At 44.4% G+C, this 27,761-nt stretch overlaps 1 protein-coding gene across 3 annotated transcripts in view; it reads right to left on the reverse strand.

The window, feature by feature from the left end:
• macrod2 (mono-ADP ribosylhydrolase 2) overlaps positions 1-27,761 on the reverse strand; it is a 659,853-nt gene that overhangs the window by 139,216 nt on the left and 492,876 nt on the right. For all 3 annotated transcript variants that reach the window (XM_029120510.2, XM_029120511.2, XM_029120509.2), the window contains exons 7-8: positions 16,163-16,193; positions 4,352-4,425 (exon numbers count right to left, since the gene is read on the reverse strand). In XM_029120510.2, the coding sequence (XP_028976343.1) occupies positions 4,352-4,425; positions 16,163-16,193 (105 nt within the window). The remainder of the gene's footprint in view (positions 1-4,351; positions 4,426-16,162; positions 16,194-27,761) is intronic.

Consider the following 27,761-nt stretch of genomic DNA (forward strand, 5'->3'; position numbering starts at 1 on the left):
CACACCAGAGGTCCATTTGACAGGTAGTCCACAAACCACTCCAGACCGCGATCAGCCACAATGCACTTCAATCTCTGATAGTATGATCCACATTGTAAAACGCTCTGACAGGTCACTGAATACAGACACACAATGCGCCCTCTTATTCAGAGAAAAGTGAATGTCATTCAAAAGCTTCAGAGTTGCTGTGACGACGCTGTGGCCAGACCTCATTGCCTGCCACTCAAAATGTTGTCCTCCCAGAGGTTTATTGACTGGGGACTCCAATACCGCACTGGCCGTTTAGATAAGGGGCTGATCCAAAGTAGAGTGGATCGCAGATTTGTTGAAGATGTAAAGTATTGTAAAAGAAAAGCACTGAGGTTATTGAAGTACACATGTATCTAGATCATCAAGGCCCGGCGTTTTCTTGCCATTAGTTGCTTTCAGGGCTCCACACACCCCAGAGACAGAGGACTAGAAGGAAAACCACAAGAAGGGATTTCACAGGGGGAACATTTAAACCTTGTCAAATAATCTGCCTATATCGCAATGACTTCAGAGTAGAGGTTCTTTCAGCTAATGCATCTTTTCCACAGTCAAAACCATTTACTGCTTCTCCCGAATGTTTATTTACGATTATTAACGGTTGAGATGAGATGCTGGTCTGCTTTCAGCGATCAGGTTGTTGACTCGCCACTATTCCCAACATACATTCACGCACTTGTGCGCGTGTCTGCATGTGTCTGGGAGTGCATTACAATGAGAGGAAGTCGGAATTCACCAGCCCCAGTCATGCATTTGATCTTTCAACCCGAGTGTCATGCTCAACGATGACTCATCTGGATTAAGGCAAAGAGACAATTATATGCTTATCCATTTGAATGTCATTACTATTCATTGGCATTCAAAGACACAAGACCTTCGACTTAGTCCAGAATGGGACTTTATTTCCTACATGGTGCAATACTATTGATGCAGACCCATAGAGAACGAACCCCAGACCCAGAGGGCTGCATGTAAAAGCATTTTTCCTGTCCTAATTTTACCAGTTTTCAGGGAGGTATGGGCCAAACGTGTTCTCACCTACTCCCAGCCAAATGAGTCTGCAGGTCCCAGCTCACACACTGACCTCATCCGTGGATTTACATCATCCGCTCCCACCGGATTAAAACCTGCACGTGATGATGTCCAGTTGCCTGGCAACATGACCACAACCCCTCCTCTCCTTCGTTGCTCATTCCTGACTTTAAGATGGCCGGAGTTGGTGCCCTCCTCAAGGAACCGGAGCTCCGTCTCTTTCCTTTCCAAGACACCCGTGCGTGTTATCTCTCTCTGGCTCTGGCCATCTCCTAGATCTATCTCTGCCGCCTTCAACATTGGGACCCATCAGATCCTCCTCTGCAACCCACGGTGGGCGGGGCTCATGGCGGGACGACACTGGGACCCATCAGATCCTCCTCCGCAACCTCCAAGTTAAACCTTCCAGAGATCTGGGATGTCAGCCCGGACTAAACTCCTCTCTGTCCTAACACCCAAATGGCAGAACTATCTTCCCCTGGAGGCTTGGATAACTGAGTATTTGACCATTTTCAGATTTTTCAAAGAGTATCTAAAGTAACTCCAGAGCCTGCTGATCATTTCCTGTTTATCGATTCTAAAGTCTTCATTCTGACTTAACACTGACTTCATACTGACTTCAAACTGACATCACACTGACTTCAAACTGACATCACACTGACTTCAAACTGACATCACACTGACTTCAAACTGACATCACACTGACATCACACTGACTTCACACTGACTTCACACTGACTTCACACTGACTTCACACTGACTTCAAACCGACTTCAAACTGACTTCACACTGACTTCAAACTGACTTCTATGTCACTGAGTTGGATGTTCTCACTACTAATACTGAGATGCACTGTTGTCCCACTTGTATTAGTACCTTAAGTTTCTCTGGATGGGTAAAATGCAAACTGCCTTGCTCAGAGACAAGAGAAACATATTATTCACCTTGTCAGCTCAGGATTTGTTTCTAGCAGCCTTTTTTGTTGACGGGCAGATGCTCTAACTGACAAGCTTAGACACAGTAGTTAGTTTGTGGTACCAGAGAAACGATAATTCCTTGTATTTTAATCAAGTGTCCATTATCTTCCGGTGAATTCTAATCATTACAGCAGAGCATTCAGCTAAGTAGCTTACTCAGAGATGTTCCGCCCCTTATCCATTCTACTTCCTGTACATTTCATCCTAGAAAACAATGACTAATCAAATGTTTGCAAAGCCGTATCCACCAGTAAATCTAATATATTATATTACTCTTACAATACCGGCTCAAGCGAATCATTCCCAACTAGTCATTTCTTTATACTTCCCGGTGATGCGGACAAAACGAGCCACTGGTGAGCCTGAGGAAACCAACACTACTCCCCTAACATAGCCAATGTATCCCTATGAAGTGCCGTCAAGCAAGACTTGGATAACTGCTCAAAAAGAGGAAATGTTCAGTAATTCATGGTGGACGCAAATCATACATCATAGCTATCTGTACAATGATTTTTTTTATATTCCTGGAACATTTTCAGTGTTCTCCCGGGCCAGGTAATTTATTTCAATGGTTCTCCATATTGGAGTGGTCTGGTAGAGTATACACCCCTGCCAAACCCATGAACCCTGGCGCAGGTTGCCATAGACACGCCGTCCTGCAAAATGCTTTTTCTTTTGTCAGAGGAAACTGCCTCACGTCAAGCCGAGTCCAGGCGCTGTAACCAGGAACAAAGGATTGGATCATTCCAATCCATTCCACACTGTTAGAGCCACACCCCCTTGAACTCGCAGCGCGATTATCATTTGTTTAATTTCAGCAAATTAATTTCAGTTTATCTCATCTGATGTGTTTATTTTCCTCTTGGCCTGCTGCACCGTTCTGAGTGCCTCCCAAACACAGAAACGTTTAGAAGTTAACAGAGCATAAACACCGATTAGACTCCTCCTAATTTGATACGCATGCAGGACGCACACTAAGTGAAGAGAGACAGTTGGGGATGTCAGCCTTCGGATGTTTCTGGGAGATAAACGCAGGCAGACAGCGGCAACAGTTCTAGATACTTATTACCAGTTGATTTCCAGTACTGGAATATCCTAGCACCAGTAGATTCACACTATCCTGTACTAGAAAACACCAGCACCAGTAGAATAATATAGTCCTGTATATGTTACTTGGTTTTCACCAGCACACCATCACCAATGACAATATGTTACTTGGTTTTCACCAGCACACCATCACCAATGACAATATGTTACTTGGTTTTCACCAGCACACCATCACCAATGACGATGTTACTTGGTTTTCACCAGCACACCATCACCAATGACAATATGTTACTTGGTTTTCACCAGCACACCATCACCAATGACAATATGTTACTTGGTTTTCACCAGCACACCATCACCAATGACAATATGTTACTTGGTTTTCACCAGCACACCATCACCAATGACAATATGTTACTTGGTTTTCACCAGCACACCATCACCAATGACAATATGTTACTTGGTTTTCACCAGCACACCATCACCAATGACAATATGTTACTTGGTTTTCACCAGCACACCATCACCAATGACAATGTTACTTGGTTTTCACCAGCACACCATCACCAATGACAATATGTTACTTGGTTTTCACCAGCACACCATCACCAATGACAATATGTTACTTGGTTTTCACCAGCACACCATCACCAATGACAATATGTTACTTGGTTTTCACCAGCACACCATCACCAATGACAATATGTTACTTGGTTTTCACCAGCACACCATCACCAATGACAATATGTTACTTGGTTTTCACCAGCACACCATCACCAATGACAATGTTACTTGGTTTTCACCAGCACACCATCACCAATGACAATGTTACTTGGTTTTCACCAGCACACCATCACCAATGACAATATGTTACTTGGTTTTCACCAGCACACCATCACCAATGACAATATGTTACTTGGTTTTCACCAGCAACACCATCCCCAATGATAATAAGAGGCGTAGGTTTGCACATCTCAGAGGACAGAAACACAACAGTGTCACTCTGGGTTACTCCAATACCAGGTAGGCCTGCTACACTAGTGTGTGCCAAGTAGAGGAGGAAGCCAAGTGGCCGAGTGTGTGAGTGGGAGAGAGACAGTATGTCTCAGTGATTTATCCAGCTAGGTCTTATGTGTGAGTGTGTGTGTGTGTGTGTGTGTGTGAGTGGGAGAGAGACAGTATGTCTCAGTGATTTATCCAGCTAGGTCTTATGTGTGAGTGTGTGTGTGTGTGTGTGAGTGTGTGTGATCCATTCAGTCTGGTCTCACCTTGTCACGGTTCTCCTTGACCCAGCTCTTAACTGTCTTCAGGGCAATTGCTGCCGCTGGCTCATTGGGAAAACCTGTAAAGGGAGAGATAGAGAGCGGAAAAAAGAAACATAGAAAGAGAGAGAGAGAGAGAGATGGTTTAGTTACCATTACCAGACCGACAATTTAGGTATTAACACCCGCGCCCATTCACTGTAAATGCTGAACTAAGCTCTGCTGTGTAACAGACACACACACACTCTATCACACCGATACAGGAAAAAAGGCTTTAATAAACTCATAGGGGATGATGACAGAAGCTTGCAGTCAGTACTGCCAAAGTGACGGATTAATGACGTATTGACTAGAATGTACAGTGTGTCTGCATGTGTGTGTGTGTGTGTTTGTGTGTGTGTGTGTGTTTGGTGCTAGCACAGCTGGTCTCGGTATGAATCAGCCATGCTAAGCAGCACAGGAACAGCCCCCCCCCACTGTGTGAACACAACATATCGATCCAGGAACTGGGAGGTGAAAGGGGATTACTATTGAAGATAGGTGACTCTCACCCTCTAACGGAAAGATGACAATTGGAAGGTGTGTGTGTGTGTTTGTGCAAAAATTCCTCAAATAGCATATGTACCTGTCAGCTAAGTCAGTTGTGGGCTAGACAGACATCCCAGCCAGCCGTGAGGTGGATAAAACAATCATTCTGGGAACCGGATGGGAAGTCCCAGATGGGTGTTTGTTCTACTGTGGTTGAGTGGTGGTGCATCATAACGGCGGAGTGGACTCAGCTGTCAACTCTACATTCCGGTGGGAACTTTAAGTTGCTCTGGATGGGTTGGATTCTTTTTTTGTCTTCATTTACACAGAGAAATCAAGTGAGACCCAGGCCTCATTCACCGCTGATATAAACACAGAGGTCCAGTTAGACAGACGCAGATTTAGCCTAGAGATTCACAGACAAAGCAGACTCAATGGAATATCTCAGCGAAGCCAGCCCATAAAAGCACACAAGTAGGTAACACACATTAAGACGTTCAATAAAGGACGGTAGGCAGCCAAGTACAGCTGATTGTCCTACAGACTAACTGCTCTGCCATGGGAATTGTTCGGACGTCGTCGAAGGCCTAACACACAGGTCAAGACACAGACAACCATCGTCTAGTCGTCCCAACTCACACAACTGACGACAAACGTCTGACACAGGGTAGTCAGTTGGTCAGACATCACACGGTTTCAGCGTCTGACCACAACCCGCTTCCTGACACAACCACTGACATGCACACAAGAGGGTAACGGCCGCTAACCTCTGACCGTGCTGAGAGAGAGACCACATGTGCGTCAAGCCTCAGTGTTATACTCAGTTTATTTTCCTTATCCTTTTCTTGGCTACTTTTGAACGACCTGCTGTCACAGTATTTCAGTGGAGGACACTCTCGGAATCCCAATAAACCTGAGTGAGTCGCGCAGACCTCTAACAAGAACAGGAAGTGATAACATTTGACTCATTAACTTTTACCCAGTTGGAGGTGGCGTGGGGGGGGGGCAGACAGTTTAGCTCCCATTTCATGAGTGAAACACCACAGACAGGGCCACAGACCGGACCATAGACAGGACAAAACATTTATTTCCCCTGGGGGCGGGGGGTTCTCTACACTCCAGAAAGGAGCACACAGCTAGAGAAGGAGGAGTGCTGTTTGACCTGACCTGTAAAGTAATCCCAGAAACAGATAATCTAATGTAGTCTGTAAGGTAATCAAACAAACAGATCATCAAATGTCATCTGTAAGGTAACCACACAACAATGTGTGAAGTCTTCCTTTCCCATGAAGATTACAGGTGAGATTTAATCAGATGATCAGCTGATCTTCCTGAATGCCGTCTGCCACACATATATTTTCCACACATACTCTCCATATATTCACCACAGATTTTCCACACATACTCTCCATATATTCACCACAGATTCTCCACACATACTCTCCATATATTCACCACAGATTCTCCACACATACTCTCCATATATTCACCACAGATTCTCCACACATACTCTCCATATATTCACCACAGATTTTCCACACATACTCTCCATATATTCACCACAGATTCTCCACACATACTCTCCATATATTCACCACAGATTTTCCACACATACTCTCCATATATTCACCACAGATTTTCCACACATACTCTCCATATATTCACCACAGATTTTCCACACATACTCTCCATATATTCACCACAGATTCTCCACACATACTCTCCATATATTCACCACAGATTTTCCACACATACTCTCCATATATTCACCACAGATTTTCCACACATACTCTCCATACATTCACCATACATTCTCCACATATCTTCATACATTCATCAGACATTCGCCACACATTCTCCACACATTCACCACACATACTCTCCATACATTCACCACACACACACCAAAGTGTTACCCTCACACAAAATATAGAAGTGTGAATATCATAGTGCTGACAGAACTCTAGTGGCATACAAACAGCTGCTTGTGAAGAACACAATAAATTAGATATATATCCCCCTCCTGTCTCCTCTCATCCCCTTTTCTCCTTCTGGTGTGTGCAGGTCTTAATTCTAAAAGATAGTGCTGCACTGCCAAAAGCTGTGGGCAGATGGCGTCAAGTACATTTAATCTATTTAACGCACAGTTTCTACAAATGCAGTATCGATTAAAATGTCATGGCTATTAATCATACAGATGGAGAGAACCAGAGAGAGAGAAACAAAGAGATGTACAATATTAGAAGGGGAGAGAGATGGATAGAGATGGAGAAGGATGTGTGTCAGGAAGGCACACACACACACACACTCACACACTCCAAATCTCTCTCTCACACACACACACTCCATGCACCCTAACCTTAACCCTCCCTCTTCCCCACTGATATACAGTACTTACATTCTACCTCTCTCAATCTCATTTACAATCACTCTCTCCAAATCTCCATCCATACATCTCCTTCTCTCTCCTCATCCCTTCCTTCACTCCCTCCATCTCTCCCATTATCCCGCCCCTACCCTCCATCCCTCTTCCTATCTCCGCCCTCATCCATCCCCTCCACTCTCTCTTCACCTCTCTCTATCCCCTCCCCTCGCCCCTCCCCCTTCATCCATCTCTCCAACACTCTCCCCCATTATCCATCCACTCTCCTCCATCTCTCTCCTCTGGGTGCTGTGCTGTGGTACATTGGGGTGATGAAGTGGGCCGGGCCTCCAGCAGAAATAACCCTGGCTTCGCCCAGAGACCTCATCTGAGACAGCACTGGGTCGCTCGACTCCGGACCTCACTAAGACAAATCTCCCCCCAGCCCACCGTGTTCCCGGTGTTAGGGAGGAGAAGAGGAGGGAGTGAAGTAGGGAGGCGGGGAGGTCCTGGAGGCCCCAGCCATCACTCCGTGTGACGCTTAGCCCCCCGATGCCTCAGCTCCATCCCTTCCCCCGTCTCCTGACAGATAAGTTTCACTGAACCCTCCACACGGCAAATGGAGCAGGAGAGGTGGAGAAGGAGGCAAGGTGGATAGCGAGAGGAGAGAGGGGTGTGGAGAGAGAGAGAGAGGGAGAGTGGGGGAGGGTGGTGAGGAAGAGGGGAAAGGAAGATAGAGGACAGGACGGCCGAGCCAGTGGCAACAGGACAAAGGCAGAGTCTCAACTGGGAGCTGGAAAACCAAACAGTGATTAGATAACATAGCCACAGAACACAGCCCTAACACTAACCCTGATCCTAAACCTGACCCTAACCCTAAACCTAACGCTGACCCTAAACCTGACCCTAACCCTAAACCTAACCCCCATCACATGTTTACATGTACACTGTAGGCCCTGTGACAGATAGAAGTATTTGTGTTGAGAACCTTTAGAGCCGTTGGATAGTAAGGTACCTTCCGTCTCATAGCGCGGTGCCTTGTGGCATTCCAGCCCTAATTCAGCCTAAACCCTAAACAAATATAAACCACACTCGCATTCATGCTTTCCATTCCAGGTTGTTGCTGATCCACCAATAAATAGGGCAGCTGAAATGTTGGACTCAAAATGGTTGCCTCAGTTGAAGGCGAATTTGGAAGCTTTGTTGTTTGACATGATTCACTTCTCTTATAATATGAAGTGAACATCTCGGAGGTGTGTCACACAAGTGTGTACACAGTGTTCTCTTTGCTCTTGTTCTACCTTTCTCTCCATTGTCCCGCACTCCCTCCCTCCACTATGCATTCTGTCAACCTAAATCAGATCTAGTCACGGTTCACGGTATTCTGGGCTTTCCTTCTGTATAATCAACACTCTCTGTTTCAGGTTGTAGTAATCAATGCAAAAAACTCTGTATGACATTGGTGGGTAATGTAATCAATTTAACCTTTTATTAACTTATCAATACCCACATCATTTTCCTATTTTGATGAATTGGGTCAGATAATTCCCGAGAACTAATTGAAAACCAATCGTGCAGGGCAATATAATTGTTTTCATCTCAGAGACAGTGTAACTTGAATTACATCCATATCAGAATGAAACCAGATAACCCAGAGTAACTATACTTTTTCATTCGTTCATTTAGCAGTGCCTTCTCACCAGTTCTGACTTTGACAATGAAGAAGAGAGCGAGGCATCACGATTGAATCAGGAGAATTAACACCAGAAATATCGCAGGCCAAAACCTTCTACAATGCCAAACATTTCTTTAGAGGCTTTCCTCTGGTACGTGAGAAAGCACAGCAAACCATACATGCCATATATAGTGTAATTATAACAGAACAACAGTTGGAAACCACCCAGACACGCAAGCTACCCAACGATGCAGAGTTCAATAAGACACGGAGGGGAAGAATATCTTACACATCTCAACCAAACACAAACCCACAAAAGGAATCGGGCAAGAGGGGGACCGGACAAGTTCAGGGGGACCGGACAAGTTCAGGGGCGCCGGAGCAAGGTGAGGACCCTGGGCGGCGGGGATGCGGGAGCAGCATCCAGCCGGAGATGAGAAGGGAGTTGTGGAGAGGTGACCCCCGGCAGAGGACAGATACACGAGGCCCCAGCCCAGCCACCCAGGACAGGCCTCTAGACAGCACCAGGCGGCACTGACACTGAGACAGCCAGGGAAACACACAGGCTGTGGCCGTGACCGACTTATCAGACCAGAAAGGAGAAGAAAAAGACGGAAGAGAGAGGGGCATGGGGGTTCGGAGGGAGGAGGGAGGGGGGAGGGGGGAGGGGGGAGGGAGGGAGGGGGAGGACAAGGGTGGTAGGGTTGAGAGAGAGAAAAATAGACATTGAGATGACGCGGCTCAGGGAGGGAGAGGCGAGAAAGATAAAGGGACATTTCATATTACTCTGCGACTCAAACCAGAGAGTCGTTTCCTTGCCAGTCATTACAAGGAATTTGAAGCCATAAGAAATGAATACCAAACGGAAGATCCTGCCACAAATTCTGTAAAAATTGCACCAGTACATCTATTTGACTTTTTGATTTCATACCACAGATCTTTTATTCATGAGACTTCTAGCTATACAACTATGAGTTGTATTCATTGTTATTCTCATCACAGTTGTTCTAATTGCTGCATTAATAACATTTCTGAATAACTATTAGCCGTTACTAAATTATTCCCATTTAGTTACTGGTGTTGGAACAAACACAGGTGTGATATCTATGCTTTGACATTGTGAGTTATTTCAATTGTCACATCGATAAAGTTTATTGAATCAAACTGAATATTGTTACTCTTCTTATTAATAGTTACTGTACTGTTTTTTTATTAATCCGCTGGTGCTCTATGTAATATTTCCCAATGCATGCAGCGTAATTCACCTACAGAATTGAACCGAAAGAGATTTTGTGAAAAATAAAAGAATAAAAATGAAAGAGGGAAGAGAAAGATGGAGAAGACGAAGATCTGCGGAAAGGAACAAGAAAAAGATGACCTTGGAAGCATTGCAACAAGGTGACGACTTCTGTCCTACATGCTAAAACGAGGGGAGCGTCCCTGTCCTTCTTGATTCCCTGCACTCTGTGACTGACTGATATGCAACAAAGAAAAGTTTTACTTTTCAAAGTAGCTAAAGCTATTGTCCTCTGGGTGAAGAGTGAAGAGGGAGTGAAGTATTTTTACATTTGGTTTATCATCCGTGGCGCGGGGGTAGAATAAGGCTAATGTTGAGTACAAAGCGCACCGTGCAATTCTGTTAAATGGGCTAGAAGACTGCGGTTTCCAAATGGCACCTCAGTGCTAGGTAGTGAACTACTTTTTTTACCAGGGCTTAAAGGGAATCCTTCAGGACTCTGGTGAAAATGTAGAGCACTTTAAAGGGAATAGGTCTCCATTTAGGATGGGCCCTAGGTCTCTGTTCCCCACTGATACAGAACAGCCTCGCTGCGTACCTTCAACACTTCCCCAGCCTAGCTCCCCATCCTTAAACTAAGCTCTCCAACTGAAATCCCCAGGATTTAAAGGCGAGGTGGAGACAGGCAGGAGGCCTGGGCAGAGGGGAGGAGAAGGCAGCTGGGTCTCCTGAACCACAACTTGCCACTCAGTGGGGAGAGATGAGTAGAAGGAGCCCTGAGTGACTCCACAGCCTAATCCTGTCCAGCCATGGAAGTAATCAGTGGGTGGAGTGCGAGTGTGTGTTTGTGTTTCTGTATTTGTGTTGTGTGTGTGTGTGTGTGTGCGTGCATGTGTGTTTCTGTATTTGTGTTGTGTATGTGTGTGTGTTTGTGTTTCTGTATCTGTGTTGTGTGTGTGTGTGAGTGCGCGTGTGAACAGCTCAGCGTCCGTCGGCCCAGTGATCCCGCTGAGCCAGACATCACAGTGGGCTCACCATGTCTGGGTGGACACAGGCTCCGAACCAGGGAGGATCATCGTGTGCATACGACGGCAGAGGCCGGGCACGAGGGCCCAAATGGATCCCTATTCCCAATGAAGGCCCCTACTATACCGTGGCAAAAAATCAACGACCCACTAAGAAGAGACTAGGGCGCTGTTTGGAACTCGGAGAGTCTCTGTGGATTACCTCAGACATCTACCGGTCATTGTGAAAGACTTATGTCAACAGACAACCCCCATAATCCTCAGCTCACGGACTAAGACGAACCAATGGAGTCTTAGGGACAAATAATCAGGCACTACCGGGCATCAAATTCGTTCCTATTCCCCAGAGGGCACTGGTCAAAGGTATTCCACTACACATGGAATAGGGTGTAATTTGGGGCGTGTCCTTGGGTTTAAAGACTGTTCAGCATTTTCTCAGTACTCTGTTTGCCAATGTTTGACTGGAGTGGCCTTGTGAAGTTTTGACTGGTAATACATTTTCCTTGTGGGATGTTACGCGATGATGATTTGTGTGGCTCTTTGTGTTTGCACAATAGAGACTATGCTATTGGCTCCACCGTTGCCTGGCGACTCCCGCTGAATTTAATTACGCTGCTTTAGTGATCACTACAGATAGCCGATCAGAATCTGACTTCCAATTCTGACTTCATAATGAGGGGATTTGTACAAAACTGTGCATCAGCAGTTGGGTTGTCTCTATCATATCTAACCAATCCGGGTATCAAAGTTGATGATGTCATGATACATTTAGCCCAACCCATCGGTTTCTGGGACCAATCACGACGGTCAGAAAGGGTTTGCATTCTAGAACTGTCAGGGGAGGGTAGCAAGTCCAAATGATCCGGGTGATGGCACATCCCATTGCTGGCCTCTGAAGCTAAACCGGGTCAGTTCTGGTCGGCCCCTGGATGGGAGACCGGCTGCCGCTGGAATTGGTGTTGGAGGGAAGGCAGGGGGCCCACTTCCCTCTAATTATCAAAACCCAATGACCCAGGGCAGTAAAACCCAATGACCCAGGGCAGTAAACCCAATGACCCAGGGCAGTAAACCCAATGACCCAGGGCAGTAAAACCCAATGACCCAGGGCAGTAAACCCAATGACCCAGGGCAGTAAACCCAATGACCCAGGGCAGTAAAACCCAATGACCCAGGGCAGTAAACCCAATGACCCAGGGCAGTAAACCCAATGACCCAGGGCAGTAAAACCCAATGACCCAGGGCAGTAAACCCAATGACCCAGGGCAGTAAACCCAATGACCCAGGGCAGTAAAACCCAATGACCCAAGGCAGTAAACCCAATGACCCAGGGCAGTAAACCCAATGACCCAGGGCAGTAAAACCCAATGACCCAGGGCAGTAAACCCAATGATCCAGGGCAGTAAACTCAATGATCCAGGGCAGTAAAACCAATGACCCAGGGCAGTAAAAAGGACTTTGCCATGCAGAAGGTTCCATCTTTTAGATTAGACGAGAAAACAGTGTCCTGACTCATTGGTCACTAAATATCACGTGACACTCAAAGCAGGTCTCTGTAAATAAGGTAAGTCTCAAATAGGCTAGGTCTATGCAAATTAGTTAGGCCTATGCAAATGTTGTTAAGTCTATGTAAATGAGCTAGGTCTATGTAAATGAGATGGGTCTATGTAAATGAGCTAGGTCTATGTAAATGAGCTTGGTCTATGTAAGTGAGCTAGGTATGTGTAAATGAGCAAGGTTTATGTAAACGAGCTAGGTCTATGTAGATGAGCTAGGTCTATGTAAATGATCTAGGTTTATGTAAATGAGCTAGGTCTATGTAAATGAGCTAGGTCAGCAAGGTCTCTGATAGAGAACCGTATGGAACATACTGTACGTTCCTTCAACTGACGGTGAGCAATTTACTGATTATGTAGGTGTTCGGAGTAATAAGTAGAGTGAGAGACAGCGACTTGCGTAAGGAGAGATACACTGTACAGAGAAACGAAGAGGCAGAGAAAGAAAGACAAGGAGAGAAGAGGGAGAGAAATGAATAAAAGAGAACCGGCATCAAGCAGCAATAGGAGGAGACAGTCAGACAAAGCCACTTCCATCAGTCAGACCGGAAGAGGCAGTGAACCTTACTTTCTGTTTGACTCCGGTGTGACTATCTGTCCTATTGACACTGATCCTGTAAGACACGAGAGGCGTTTGGACCTCAGAAGGAATAATCCCTGGGAATCCTGGTCGGGTGGCCAGGTGGCGAGGTGCCGGACCCCCCATGAATGACGGTGGAACAAGGCCGATACTTAATAACATCCACCACGCCAGGCGACCTCGCGACCCCGCGGTGGGCGTCAGTTTGTTCATAGGCGGTACCTCCCTCCGTTTCTTGCCGACAGGCTAACCACTGCGCCGCCCGACCAAGGCAGAATCTCCGCCGGGGCTAATGGGCCGGACTGAGGGATGGGACTGTCACCGTAGAGCCGGCTCTCATTTTTCTTGCCTTCCGCGCGGCTGTCTAAACCAGAGGTAAAGGTAGCCCCTGTTCCCCTCACCAAGCCCCGTGTCTCCCAATCATCTGTCAGTGGTGATGGAGCCTCCAGGAATACAGGGGTGTGAGAGAAGAGCGGGGGGCATGTCAATTAGCATTAGCTTCCCTAACAAATCTGTTATTCCCTCTCCGTCGCGCTGGCTCTCTCACTCCCATTCTCTCTCCTTCTCTCCGTCCCTCTCCCTCCATTCATCCCTCGCTCACTTTCTCTCTCTCTACCTCTCTTTTTCTCTCTCTATTTCTTTTTTTCCTTCTGTCTCTCTCTCTCTCTCTGTCTTTCTCATTCTCTCTATATCTCTCCATCTCTCTCTGTCTCTCAGCACCCCCCCAATTCACCTTTGGGGCTGCTGGCACTGAGGCCCTGGATTCCTCTGCCCCTGATTCATCTGTCACTATGCTGGGGAAGAGGATTTGTTTTGCTGCAGTTACAAGGAAGTAAATGGGTCAGACAGAGAAGCATTGTTGCAATGTGTGTCTTGGTGTACATGTGAGATAAATCCAAAGCAAGAGGGAGAAGAAAGAAAGAACTTCATGACTTTCATTAGAAAACACACATATCTTAGTTGACCTTAGAAATGTTGTAAACAAAGGCCATAGGCCTAGTTCCTTCAGTAAACACATCATGTGACCAGCTTGCTCAAGGAGGATAAGTCAAATGCATTTGAGGGATTATGTTACATCATTCAACTGTACTGCTTGACCCCGGCCACCCCCACACCCCCACACCCCCACACCCCCACACCCCTTTGCCCAATTCATTTCTCTCTTTTACAAATCCCCTCCTCTATTTAACCTCTGTAGACTGGCTATCTTCCCTCTTAATCTCTCTGGTGGAGATGATGTTGTTAGTTATGGAGAGGGAGGGCTAACCACTAAGCTGTTTATTTATTTATTGAATGGGCTGTTTAATTCCTGTCTCAGTCCCAGTCTGGGTGCTGTTCATCCCTTTGAAGTCAGCGGAGTGTTGTGGTGTGACAAAGACAGACTGGCAGAAAACCGCAGAGACAAAGTCAATAGCAATTATGCGTAATGAACCTTCTGACAGAGTCATCCACACCAATAGGGGGCGGTGGTTTGAAAGAAGTCCTGGGAACTTAAAGTGCCATGCTGGACAATGAGGTGTGACCCTCTGGGTACCCCACCTTCAGGGGACCGCCAACCAAAAATAAATACATAATTTTTAAACAAGAAGCTGTAAATTCATGATGCAACGCCAATCGTCAAACCAATCAAATACCTTTCTTGGGGAGAGCTCCAGTGATTACAGGATTAGGCTAGTGGGTGCAACAGTGCGTGAGGATGTCTGGGAAATCGCTGATTAAAACTTCATCAAAATGTGTTGATTTAAAGCCTGCTGAGCTTGAGTATAGAGCAGAACATGTTCTTACACTTTCTGCAGTGGGTATGAGCTGGAGGGTTCTCGAAACGTCCAATTAAAATCTTGCCACTGGGGGCCAGCGTTCACTTCAAACCACGTCCGCAAAACACCGCGTTCGAGGTTTTTGTTCGAAATGTTAATCTTCAGCTGTATGCCGTTTCCTGCACAGCTGAACAAGCTCTTTGGGAGCTTAAATTTGTCTTCGGTGTCTTGCTGAATTATTTTTGTTGAAAATAAAAAAAATCCAGGCCAAACCAAGAACGCTATTTTCCAAATCACTTTTTTTTAACAATGTTGTTGGCTAACACGACCACCACTTTGATCATCTCCCTGTTTTCTAATCTCTACTCACAAAGATCGATGACACTTTGAAATTTTAAAACACACTAAGAATGTAAAGAATATACAGAAATGTATAGAAATGTCATTCCTCTCCGAATAACCGTTTATGTCAGATCATTCATTCCACAGTTCTAAGCTAAAAATCACATCACAGCATCAGATCAGACTGTAGGCTGGCCCTCTCATAAGGCTCCCAGATTATTCCGTTCCATTTGGTTAATAAAGCCCTCATGCACAAAATTCCACCAATACCTGACCTCAGTGTTAAATTACAGATACACAAGACACCAGGAAAAATCTGCATTAACTTTGTTTGGGCTGTGTCTGGAATGATCTGCGATGCTTGCAGTGCATTGATTAAACTCTGGTGCCTCTGAGGCAATTCAAGTTTTTGTTGAATAACCTTGTGGTTGATGGATGAATGTGTTCACTTATTTTGAGCTAGCTTGAGGTGCACTTCTTTTATGTATCAGTTTGATCGTTGGATTAGCGCTGATCGATTACATTTCATATTTACGTGTGTACTTTTGTGGCACATTTGTGAAAAAGATCTAGGTCTCTGAAGACTCTGCGTTTAAACGAAGGTTAACTATATTAAATCCTTGTATAATATATGATATGTGGTAAAGACATACAGTAGACACAAGCCTATGAGACACGTCGTTCATTCAGTAAAACACAGACACAAAATAACAAGAAACTTACCGTAAAACACAGACACAAAATAACAAGAAACTTACCGTAAATCCCTGTGGATATACATGGGAAGGCCTGCGAAATGACAGAGAAAGGCAGAGGTCAGGGCATTTTCAGATTCATTCATGGACATTGTAAGACAATGTCTGATTTTGTCTTCAATTTATCTTGGGACGACACAAATATGCAATATTTTTGTTGGACATACATTTCTATTACCCTTAACTCTAAAATCTTTACCTGACCTTAAACTTAACTTACATTTGAAAAATCAACCTTTCAAGAAGTTAAGACCAATTCTCTGGTCCTCGCTTTTAGAAAGACAAAATGTCCCGGGCTACGTGAGAACACGGAATAAATTCTGATTACACAAAATCTCACCTAAAAACGACTTGTAAACCACGTCACATGTTCACTCTGAAACACTGACATGTTCTATAATCAAAGAGGACTGCTGCAAAATTGCACTAATTCATGTTTTGTTTGATTACACTGGAGCCATATTTCAGCTTGACAACAGACACTCAATCACACACACACACACACACACACACACACACACACACACACACACACACACACACACACACACACACACACACACAGAGTAATAGCAAAGAGAGACTGTCCTAAGGGAAAGAGTATATTCTTCCTTTGGTGGATCCATATGTACATCTCTCTGCATAATAAATAACCATACTCATGAATATCATGATGAAATAATGAATCAGATGGTTCTGCCCACAAACCAAGAGCACTCTCCCTCTCTCTCTCCCTCACACACACACACACATACACACACGGTTATACATACACACACGGTTATACACACACGCACACACACACGGTTATACACACACACACCTGTGTGTAGGTCTCTAACAGATATCACTCATTGATGGTCCTGGAACTCAAGGTGTTATGAATAGATACACTCTACATCCTGTACATCAAACATGGATCATCACCGTAACTACCAAAGTAACACTCAAACTGTCTCTGTCTCTCCCTGTGTCTCTCTCTGTCCCCTCCCTCCTTCTCTCTCTCCCTGTCTCCCTCCCTGTCTCTCTCCCTGTCTCTCTCCCTCCCTGTCTCTCTCCCTGTCTCTCTCCCTGTCTCTCTCCCCCACTGTCTCTCTCCCTGTCTCCCTCCCTGTCTCCCTCCCTGTCTCTCTCTCTCCCTGTCTCTCTCCCTGTCTCCCTCCCTGTCTCTCTCCCTGTCTCTCTCCCTGTCTCTCTCCCCCCTGTCTCTCTCCCTGTCTCCCTCCATGTCTCTCTCCCTGTCTCTCTCCCTGTCTCTCTCCCTCCCTGTCTCTCTCCCTGTCTCTCTCCCTGTCTCTCTCTCTCCCTGTCTCCCTCCCTGTCTCTCTCCCCCCCTGTCTCTCTCCCTGTCTCCCTCCCTGTCTCTCTCTCTCCCTGTCTCCCTCCCTGTCTCTCTCCCCCCCTGTCTCTCTCCCTGTCTCCCTCCCTGTCTCTCTCCCTGTCTCTCTCCCTCCCTGTCTCTCTCCCTCCCTGTCTCTCTCCCTGTCTCTCTCTCCCTGTCTCTCTCTCTCCCTGTCTCTCCCTCCCTGTCTCTCCCTCCCTGTCTCTCTCTCTCCCTGTCTCTCTCCCTGTCTCTCTCCCCCCCTGTCTCCCTCCATGTCTCCCTCCCTGTCTCTCTCCCTGTCTCTCCCTCCCTGTCTCCCTCCCTGTCTCTCTCCCTCCCTGTCTCTCTCCCTCCCTGTCTCTCTCCCTGTCTCTCTCCCTCCCTGTCTCCCTCCCTGTCTCTCTCCCCCCCTGTCTCTCTCCCTGTCTCCCTCCCTGTCTCCCTCCCTGTCTCTCTCCCTCCCTGTCTCTCTCCCTCCCTGTCTCTCTCCCTGTCTCTCTCCCTCCCTGTCTCTCTCTCTCCCTGTCTCTCTCTCTCCCTGTCTCTCTCCCTCCCTGTCTCCCTCCCTGTCTCTCTCTGTCCCTGTCTCTCCCTCCCTGTCTCTCTCCCTCCCTGTCTCTCTCTCCCTGTCTCTCTCTCTCCCTGTCTCTCTCTCCCTGTCTCTCTCTCTCCCTGTCTCTCTCTGTCCCATCCCTCATAAAAATTATCTGAATTCCATCACGATGATATCTGGCATATATTAATGAATGGAGAGTATAATATTTTTTAGGGGGTTCAGGCAAGTTAAGCAAGTACAATTCATTAAATATGGAATCATATTATGCTTTCCAATCATCTGAGCCCATCTTAATAACCCGAATGAAATTTAGAGTGCAAGTTCACAGGAAACTACAGCCTGTAGATCTATTTTAGATTTTATCTGCAAGGTACAAGTCAGTCAGGATACTATTGTAACATCTCCTCTAATAACATCTACTCACAACACCCCAGAAAATGAAAAAGAACAAAAGTATATATAAATAAATTAAACAAAACAAAGTGATATTTACGACTGTACGTTTCTAAAAGATTATACAAAGCCAGTATCTGGTAATAGTTTGTGCTTTGCAGCACCTTACTCCTGCAGATGTATTGCCCAGACATGGCTTTACAGATGAAAATAGAATCATTATTCTTTACTTCTTTATCTCTCCCTCCTTCGCTGTCTTCCCCACCATCTCTTGCTCTCTTCCTTTCTCTCCGTTTCTCTTTCTATCGTTTTCGTTCTCTCTCTCTCCATTCCTTTGCGTCGGTGGCCAGGTATATTATGAACCACAGGCCTGCGGCACGGCGTCCCTGTTCTACATTCATCTTACAAAGTATATTATTCAATTTAATAAACTCTAAAGATAAATTATTTTTTCAAAGCTCTCATTTGTCTTTAAAAAGCAGCTGAATAGTTGGTTTACAGGTAACATTCATCAGCAGGGGTAGACACTACACATGTACAGTAGCACAGTACAATGACGAATAAATTAGGGCCATTTAAATGCAACTTAAATAAACAGGGCTATATGAGAGCAGGATGAATTCATCAAAGAACAACTGCTAACTCTAAGTGCTGATATCACTGTATGAAGAATCATAGATGGCCTAAATAAATCACTCTGTGCAGAATCTAAATTGGGTTAACTAACATGATTTGTTGTTTTGTCAAGTTAACCCCGTGAATATAACAGTTAAAGATGTAAGAAACACCTATTAAAAATATAATCTGCCAGTGTTGCTGTGAGTAAACAAAATAAAAGTTGACCCTGTGAACTGTGTGAAGATGCATTTAGCAACACGTCTCACTTGCGTTTGAGCTGATTTGCCTTATTGTGATAATATTTAGAGATGTCTAATGTGTGAGTTGAGGTGCAAAAAACACCTACTTTAAGAACAGAGTCTGCCAAGATACAACAAACACATTTAACTTAGAGCAGGGATGACATTTCAAGTGACAACTTTAATTTCACTGAGAAATAAATGTCAGGGGCTCTCATTATGGATGTAAATAAAGCAGAGATTGGATTCATGCTTCTTGATTTTGGATGTTGAACACAAAACATTGGTCTGGTCCCCGATCTGTTGATATTTAGTGTGACAATGACCTTTCACAGAATCATCAACTCATTGCTCTAGTTAAATAACCACATTCTGTGAGCTCTGTCAATATCAGTGTTTATGAGCTGTCTAGCCTGGTTCCTGGTTGGTATGTGCTGTATTGGTCCCACGGTATTTAGCCAAATTGCACCTTTGTTTGGAGTGACCATAAACGTAGCATTTAGCAAAACATCCTAAACAGACTAGGGCTACATGACCAGCTACTACATGTCTGCTGTGTCTTTTGCAGGGCTCTCAATCCACTCAGTGTCTCCTTATGTAAACATTCCTCGTGGCTCTGATCGAAATGGCTTCCTTTTCAGGCAACAATGCATTACTCATGATCACATTTGGATGAGATTAGATCAACTTTAAATCCCATCAGAAGGAAATCAATTTGGTTATGTGCTTAAAAGGACAGTAGACTTAATATAAACAGGGAAATAATGCACAATAAAATCCATATGAAAAGGGCAATGGGCTGTTTAGCTAACAAGAGTAGCATTTAGGCTACATATTCACTATTTACCATATTAAGAAGACAGATGCAATAATTTGCGTACTGTCAAAAACATTTGACTGAACAAACTTCACATTTGTCAAACCTGTCATAGCTGGTGTCTGGTTAAAGTCAGATTAATTATACCTTTGATCGTTTTCATTGAGTAATGTTTTCGGAAAATGTCAATATCAGGTTTAGAAGATGGGACAGCTAAATGCTACAACCCAGCATCTGATTTTCATAAGCTGCTAGCATAGCTGGCACTGAGAAATCTGTAGTGAAAGTCTTTTTGGGCTCGAAAACCATGCAAATATCACACTTAATACTTTAATCCAAATCTTGTATAGAATGCACATAGGTGGGGGCTTCGCGGTTTCCGTAGGATGTGGGCTACTAACACCGCGGGACAACCAGGAGAGAGAATTTCTCACAGATTGTTTCCATGGTATTGACCTCTGACCTACAGAATGTACTCGGTTTTGGTATCGTTATTAATCAGGCAGGAGTTCTGCCTGTCAACGAAGATATCTCTACAGTGGGCTGATGGGATTTAAATCTTTTACAGAGAAAAGTTGACCTTTACCAGACGAGAGTCTCCTTACGACGCAAACGGACAGATGATTACACGCCGCAGAATAAAAGCAGAGCCATTGTTAGTCCTCTCCCCCACTCTGCCCCCCTCGTCTTTCTCCAGATCTGTTTTTGCTGTCTTACTATGGCAGGAAAACTGGTACGGAGTACATTTAGACCAGGGACATCTGAGCAGATTGGGAGCAGGGATTAAAAAGAACACCTGCCACCCGTCAAACTTGGATACATTTAGCTATCGGCAGGTAAATCTGACAACCGTACCAGCCACTTGGCGCGGAGCCAGCAAACATACGGAAACAACACTTTAAAAAAAAAATCACAACTGAACATGATCCCACTGAATCAATCCATAAGATACACAAATACCACCGCGTCACGAAGAACTCGGACTTCAACAGACAGCCTCTAACCACACTTGACTCACACACCATATTACTGAAATCCAACACTACTGTTGTTTGCTCCTTGGGGTTTAAGGCCGGGTGTCTCTGTAAAGCACTTTGTGACAACTGCTTTGGTAAAAAGGGCTTCATAAATACATTTGATTGATTGATTGATTGATATTACACAGATTCTTTTTTTTGTATTTTCAATTCACCTGAAAAGTACTATTTTGCCACTGCACAATATCTCTGCACACTGCCTACGTAGTTAGATAAACTTCACAGGTCTTTTTAAATGATTGAGAGAAGAAACAGTTTGGGTTTCAGAGACTGATGTGTTCCAATTTGTCTCAAAGAACATGAAATAATAATAATAAAATGTTAGCAATAAAACTAATAATCAATTAATCTAATGTATTTACAAAGCCCTTTTTACACCAGCAGTTGTCACAAAGTGCATTTACAAAACCCCCAGTGCCTGGGGAACATTTTAAGTGTACAAAATGTTATGTTGTAATAATGAATAAATGCATGTAAGCTGTGGAAAAGCTGTGGAAAAAACCTAGCCAGGTGTAAAACTCCGTAAACTTCCCCTTTAAAGATTTTTCCCTCCATCAGGAATCCATTGATATTTCTACTGTGTATGATATTATACTGAGAGGATAGAAATACAACGACATCTTAATCTGCAGTCAAGACGAGCCGCAGTCGACCAAGCCCCTCGGTCTCAATACTTCACAGTCAATTGAAGTGGGTTGACTGATACCACTGACCTAAACCCAAGCCGTGCCCTGTTCACTTCCTAGCGCGCTACATTTGACCAGGGCCCTGTGGTCTTCTGATAAAACGAGTGCGCCGTGTACAAGGTAATAGGGTGCGATTTGGCACTCGGCCGCAATCATTATTATCATCCGCCGGCTAAAAGGGCTGAAGTGTCAATCTCCTCAAGTTGAACTTCAGCTCTGCCATCATCATCCGAATTCTTGACAAATCAGCGTGAAGGGAAACGTACTCGAAAACACACACACACGCGCGCGCGCACGGCGCGCACACATTCTGAGGAGGACCGTAGTGATTTTACATACTGTCAGTGCGATAAATTAAAGCTAATTTTATTAGTTGTCTGTCAGATCCATTAAAGACTATTGATCTCTCTCAGGCTGAAGAGTGGGCCGGGAGTGCATTAGGAAATCACTTTCACGAGACGCTGTAAAGCAGTCCCTGATCCGACACGCTGACATCTCAGGGAATGTGTTGCAAATGCTCACCACACAGGTACACGACAATCTACCGGGATGCGTCAGACTGTGGTCAGAAGAAGCGCACTGGAAAGGGAATCAGGCGGCCTCCAGGGAAGTGTAGCCTATGACATATAAGATGTCACTTACTCCAAGCCCTGATTGCTGCCTGAAGAAAGGGGGAAATAAAAATATCATAACAAAAGATGTCAGAAATAGTAGACGCCTGGAGGCTCGAGTCACGTCTGACACTGACTTTTATATTACTCATAAATCAGTCAAACTGTTACGTCCCAAAGCACACCCTATTCCCTACATAGTGCAGTCCTTTGATCAGGGGCTAGGGTGGCATTTGGGATAAATACTAATAATGTAGCAGAAAATGAACGACTCTCGAGTCCAGCTCAGAGCATTAACAACTTGGCTGGGGATCAATACCCTGCAAACATGTAGAGGACATACTGATATTTCCCAAAACCACATAAACCTTGACACGCAAAAAAGAAAAATTAGGAGACCATACTCAGAAAATAATTAAAAAAACGTTCCAAAGTCTTCCAAAAAGGTTGCTGTGCCCATCAGAGAATCCTTTAAAAAAATATTATTTGGTTTCACTTACAACCTCGAAATCCCAAAGGAGCTCTGCTTGTAACCAAAAAATTGTTATTCCGGGTACGATGAAGGAATCTCATATGGGGACAGTCATGGAAAGAAATAAAAACACAACATAATCACTGTAAATAACCCACCCACTGTGTTAACCAATACCAAAGACCAGTGTTCCAGTCTCTCCATCTTTAAATCAGTCTGTTTGTGGATCGTTGCCAGTTCGGTTAGTAGAGAATGGTGCATGAAACGTAAAAGGTAAAGGGATCATATGCAAAATCTACGAATGCATCACTAATGTGCCTCAGAGTAAGTGAGTGAGTGAATTAATTTGTTTCTACATTTCAGTGTTTATGATACCAGTCCATGAACCCACCGAGAACTCACTGAACCAAGCCCAGAAACATTGCGAACACTTTACATTAGGGCAAGTCTCTGCTGGTATTTTATAGGACAATGGAGCTGTAGTAATGTAGCTCCATGGCAGCAATTATTGTATCTTTGGAGACGGGGCTCTTAGACGAGCGGGAAATCTCAGAGATGCTCGTCATTCCTCAGAGATAAAGGTCAGGATGAATTCCACATGTGAACCCACAGAAAGGGTACTGGGCCAAGCGCCGAAACCATTAAAGCTCTTTCATTTGCAGTATGTTTTCACTGTATGTCACCTTCCCTGGAGTTCCTTTAACCTGTAGATGGAGTTTTGATTCTGTATTGTTGATTTGTGTTTAAAAATGAATCGCTGCTTTGTAATGTATGGTAATATCAGGGAAGAAGTTGACATCCGGACAAAGGGAACATGATAAGAATAATAATTATAGAGTCACTTTATTGAATTAAGGCATCAACAACATCTTAAAAATAGGGCTTGGAAATGTGCAGACCTGTCTGACAGGCTAGGCAGTGATCAACAGCATCGCTCGGTATATAATTGTCAGGTAAACCAATTGGGACATTAATAGTTCACAAGCTGAAACAAATCTACACAAAATGGGTTTTCTATTACATCCACTGCTTAAGTGTGGCTCTCTGTTATGTTCCTCAATGCCACTTGTAGAAGAGCAAAATGCCGCTTATAGCTCAGTTGTAGGTCACTTCTGGCTATGCAGCTGTAGCCTGTTACATTTGTTTGTGAGACACATCACAGGGCATTGGCCGTAATGTGAAATGCAGCGAAACCGGCTACAGGTCTACGCTTCATGTAGTTTAGATTTCTCCTTTGTTAACTTTGACCCAGTCAGGGCACCGTAGGCCGCCACCATAATGAACACAGGTCAGAAACGAAAATAACTAGTTATGACTTATGATCTCTGGTCGAGGTTATTATTTTCTTTTCAGACGTGTGTGCGTTTTTTCAGGGTGTGTGTGTGTGTGTTCAGTGTGTGTGTGTGTTGCCGGCTGCATTGGCTGGCTGATTACATTCTTTACTTAGAAAGTGTGCGTTCTTGAATTGGTCACCAGGGAAATTATTTTGTTGGTGTATGCGCTAACCCCCTAATCTATCACACACGCACGGACGTACAAAACACACGCACCATAATATATCACACTGTTTTAAAGTAGAGCACCTCTTCTTTCTTTTCCGGTAAAATGTGCAACTCTGCAACAGTATGGAGTGCACTCCGCTATGTCCCAAATAGCATCCTTTAAGCCACACTACATTGGACCAGAACACAGAGGAGTCAAAAGGGAATAGGGTGTAATGATTTGTTAAGGATTGGAAATATATGGCCTTAAATTCAGTCCGTCTTGATGAATTCAGACCTTGTCCAGGAAATCACACTGGATTAGTTAGTGTCAAGTGACTCCGCTCTCTTTAGTTTGGTGTTCCTGTTTAAAACATGATTGTGATGCTTCATTAATAAACAGCGTATGTGTGTTTTGTGTTCTTTGTCAACATGTCAGAATCTGTTCTAAGTCTCCTTGAGTACAATACGCATACTGAGCTCAGAATCATCGACTGCCTCGACCTAAAGCCATCGCGTCCTTCAACAATGTTTCATAACTGTTCTAAGAAAATCAATGTGAGAGTTTGATCTGTTAATACTTTCAATAACCATAGAAAATAATTACTTTCTTGGTTATCCTGTTTAATGAATGATTGTGGGTGCAATTAATGATGAGGTAGAACAGAAGGCTAATTTCCTGATTGGGGGGTTGCAATGGAAACGTGGAGTGGATCTGGCTGTGGGGGACAGATTTGAAAAAAACATCCTTTTTTGCGGGGACATTGGGCAGGGCTTGGTATGTGCAGAGGAAAAAATAACCTGGAGTAATCTGTCAGTTGGACATTGCACATTACTGACATTACTCAGATCTTGAAACATGTAGCATACCCTCGTGATTTGAATATTGCATTTGCCAATATTGTGAGAACTATATGAGGTAATTTCAATTAATTGTGCAGTCATACATTTGAATACTTTTCCATCACAAACATCCCTAACTGTTCTCGCTCTTCCTCTCTGTCTTACTTTTTCTGCACTCTCCGACACCCTCACTCCATTGTCTTCCATCTCTGTGTAAAAAAATAAACTCTACCTCATCTCAGCTTGTTTAATTCACATCTGCCTTCCTGCTTTGGTGCAACCCTATTTCTTAATTAGTGCACTACTTTTATTAGGGCTCTGGTGACAACTAGTGCCCCATTTAGGAAATAGGGTGTAATTTGGGAGGCACGTTTGGAATAATTATTCCATGACTTCAGGCTTGGGATGTTTTTGTCAGCTAACGATCACTGGGGAGTTCACAGAGGCAGTAAATCAGCACTTTACACTTCATGATCTCTCTGTCTGTCTGTAGTTCTCTCTGTCTGTCTGTAGTTCTCTCTGTCTGTCTGTCATCTCCCCCCCCCACTGTCTTTCTCTGAAGAAGAAAAGCGTTAGATGTAAGATAGCTGTAGTCAAAGCTTTCATTAGACATCACACATCAATTCTGAGATACATTTTGAATCCGAGTTCAATTATTTGTTTCATTGTATTTTTATTTTTTTTCGTTGCCAAATGTCAAATGAACTAATGTGCCCAAAAAGGAACATGTGTTCGTGCGACTCATTTGTTTATTGAAGAACAATGCTCATGTTAAATCCATTTATGATTATCAAGAAGCATTACTTGCGTACCCAACTTCAAATTATTACCTTCACTTTGGTCTTCCGACAACATTTGTAAGAAAAGACTCAGTCTCTCAGCTCCAGCCTCACAACCTCACAGCCCAAACCTAACAACCCCAACCTCACAGCCTCAAAATCACAGCATCACAGACTCACAGCCTCAAATCTCACAGCCCAGTCTCACAGCCTCATAGCCTCAAAATCTCACAGCCCCAGTCTCACAGCCTCAGAGCCTCAATACCTCACAGCCCTAACCTCACATCCTCAAAACCTCACAGCCCCAGCCACACAGCTACAACCTCACAGCCTCACTACATCATAGCCCCAGTCTCACAGCCCCAGTCACACAGCTACAACCTCACAGCCTCACTACATCATAGCCCCAGTCTCACAGCCCCAGTCACACAGCTACAACCTCACAGCCTCACTACATCATAGCCCCAGTCTCACAGCCCCAGTCACACAGCTACAACCTCAAAACCTCACAGCCTCATAGCCCTCAGCAGTGTGTGATATCATCTAAATTATGAAACAGAGAGTGAGTGCACAGGAGAGAGATCTATCTTAATCATATTTCAGTGATTGTTTTTGAGAAGGAAGGAACGTTGGAGGGATATCCAGCAAAGGGAGGAAGATATAAAAGTAAAGAGGGAGGAGCAGATAGAGGAAGAGAGGGAACCAATGGAGTTGGACAGGTGAGAGATGGAGAGATGTAAGCTTTTATATCTAATATATGTCCATAGATACTGAAAAGAAATGTCCCTTGCCAACTAATCTAACATAAATACAGTAGATCCTGTAGAAAGGTCAATCTCCTACAGACCGTGTGGGACAGAAGAAGGATGCCGTTCTTCGACATTCAGACATTAGACATCAGCTAACCAATCATATACTAATCCCATCACGACCAGCATAACATCAGCAAACCAACCGTATACTAATACCATCATCTCATTAATTCTGACCAGCTGACCACGGAACACCCTAGACACCTTGACTACAGTCGTCAGGATGACTCCCCAGCAACGCACCACCTCTGACTAACCATATTAGCCATTTCACATGACTGACCTGAGCCAATCTGAGTCAACCTGACCCAAGCCGAGCCAAGCCGACCTAAGTCAAGCTGTACAGCAGTTTGGTAAACTAACCACAGTGAAAAACACAAAGTGAAGGGAAGCAGATAATTAAAATCAGCACAAAGTGTAAAAAAGGTAATATCAGGTCTAGCTCTGCAGCCTACTCTCTGAAGCCAATCTGTAGCTAGTTTACTTTAATCTTGTCCTTTTTTAAGGAATAAAACCACTGTCTGATACCTACTGCTATTTTATACAGTAGTTAAGGAATAAAATCACTGTCTCTTATCTACTGCTATTTTGTACAGTAAGCAACATATTTAAAACAATATATAACAATTACCACTTACAGAAGAGTATCTAAGCTGTGATCAACCGACAGACCTCAGTTCTCTCTCAGCCAGACTTCTTAGTTCTACCTCATCCAGACGGGCATTTGCTTCTTAGTTCTCCCTCAGCTAGACGGGCCTTTCCTTCTTTGTACTACCTCATCCAGACAAGCCTTTTCCATCTGAGTTCTACCTCGTCCAGACAGGCCTTTTCCTTCCTAGTTCTAGCACATCCAGACAGGCCTTATCCATCTTAGTTCTACCTCATCCAGACAGGTCTTATCCATCTTAGTTCTACCTCATCCAGACAGGTCTTA

This window comes from Esox lucius, chromosome 6 (genome assembly GCF_011004845.1).
Source record: "Esox lucius isolate fEsoLuc1 chromosome 6, fEsoLuc1.pri, whole genome shotgun sequence".
Classification (NCBI taxonomy): Eukaryota; Metazoa; Chordata; class Actinopteri; order Esociformes; family Esocidae; genus Esox; species Esox lucius.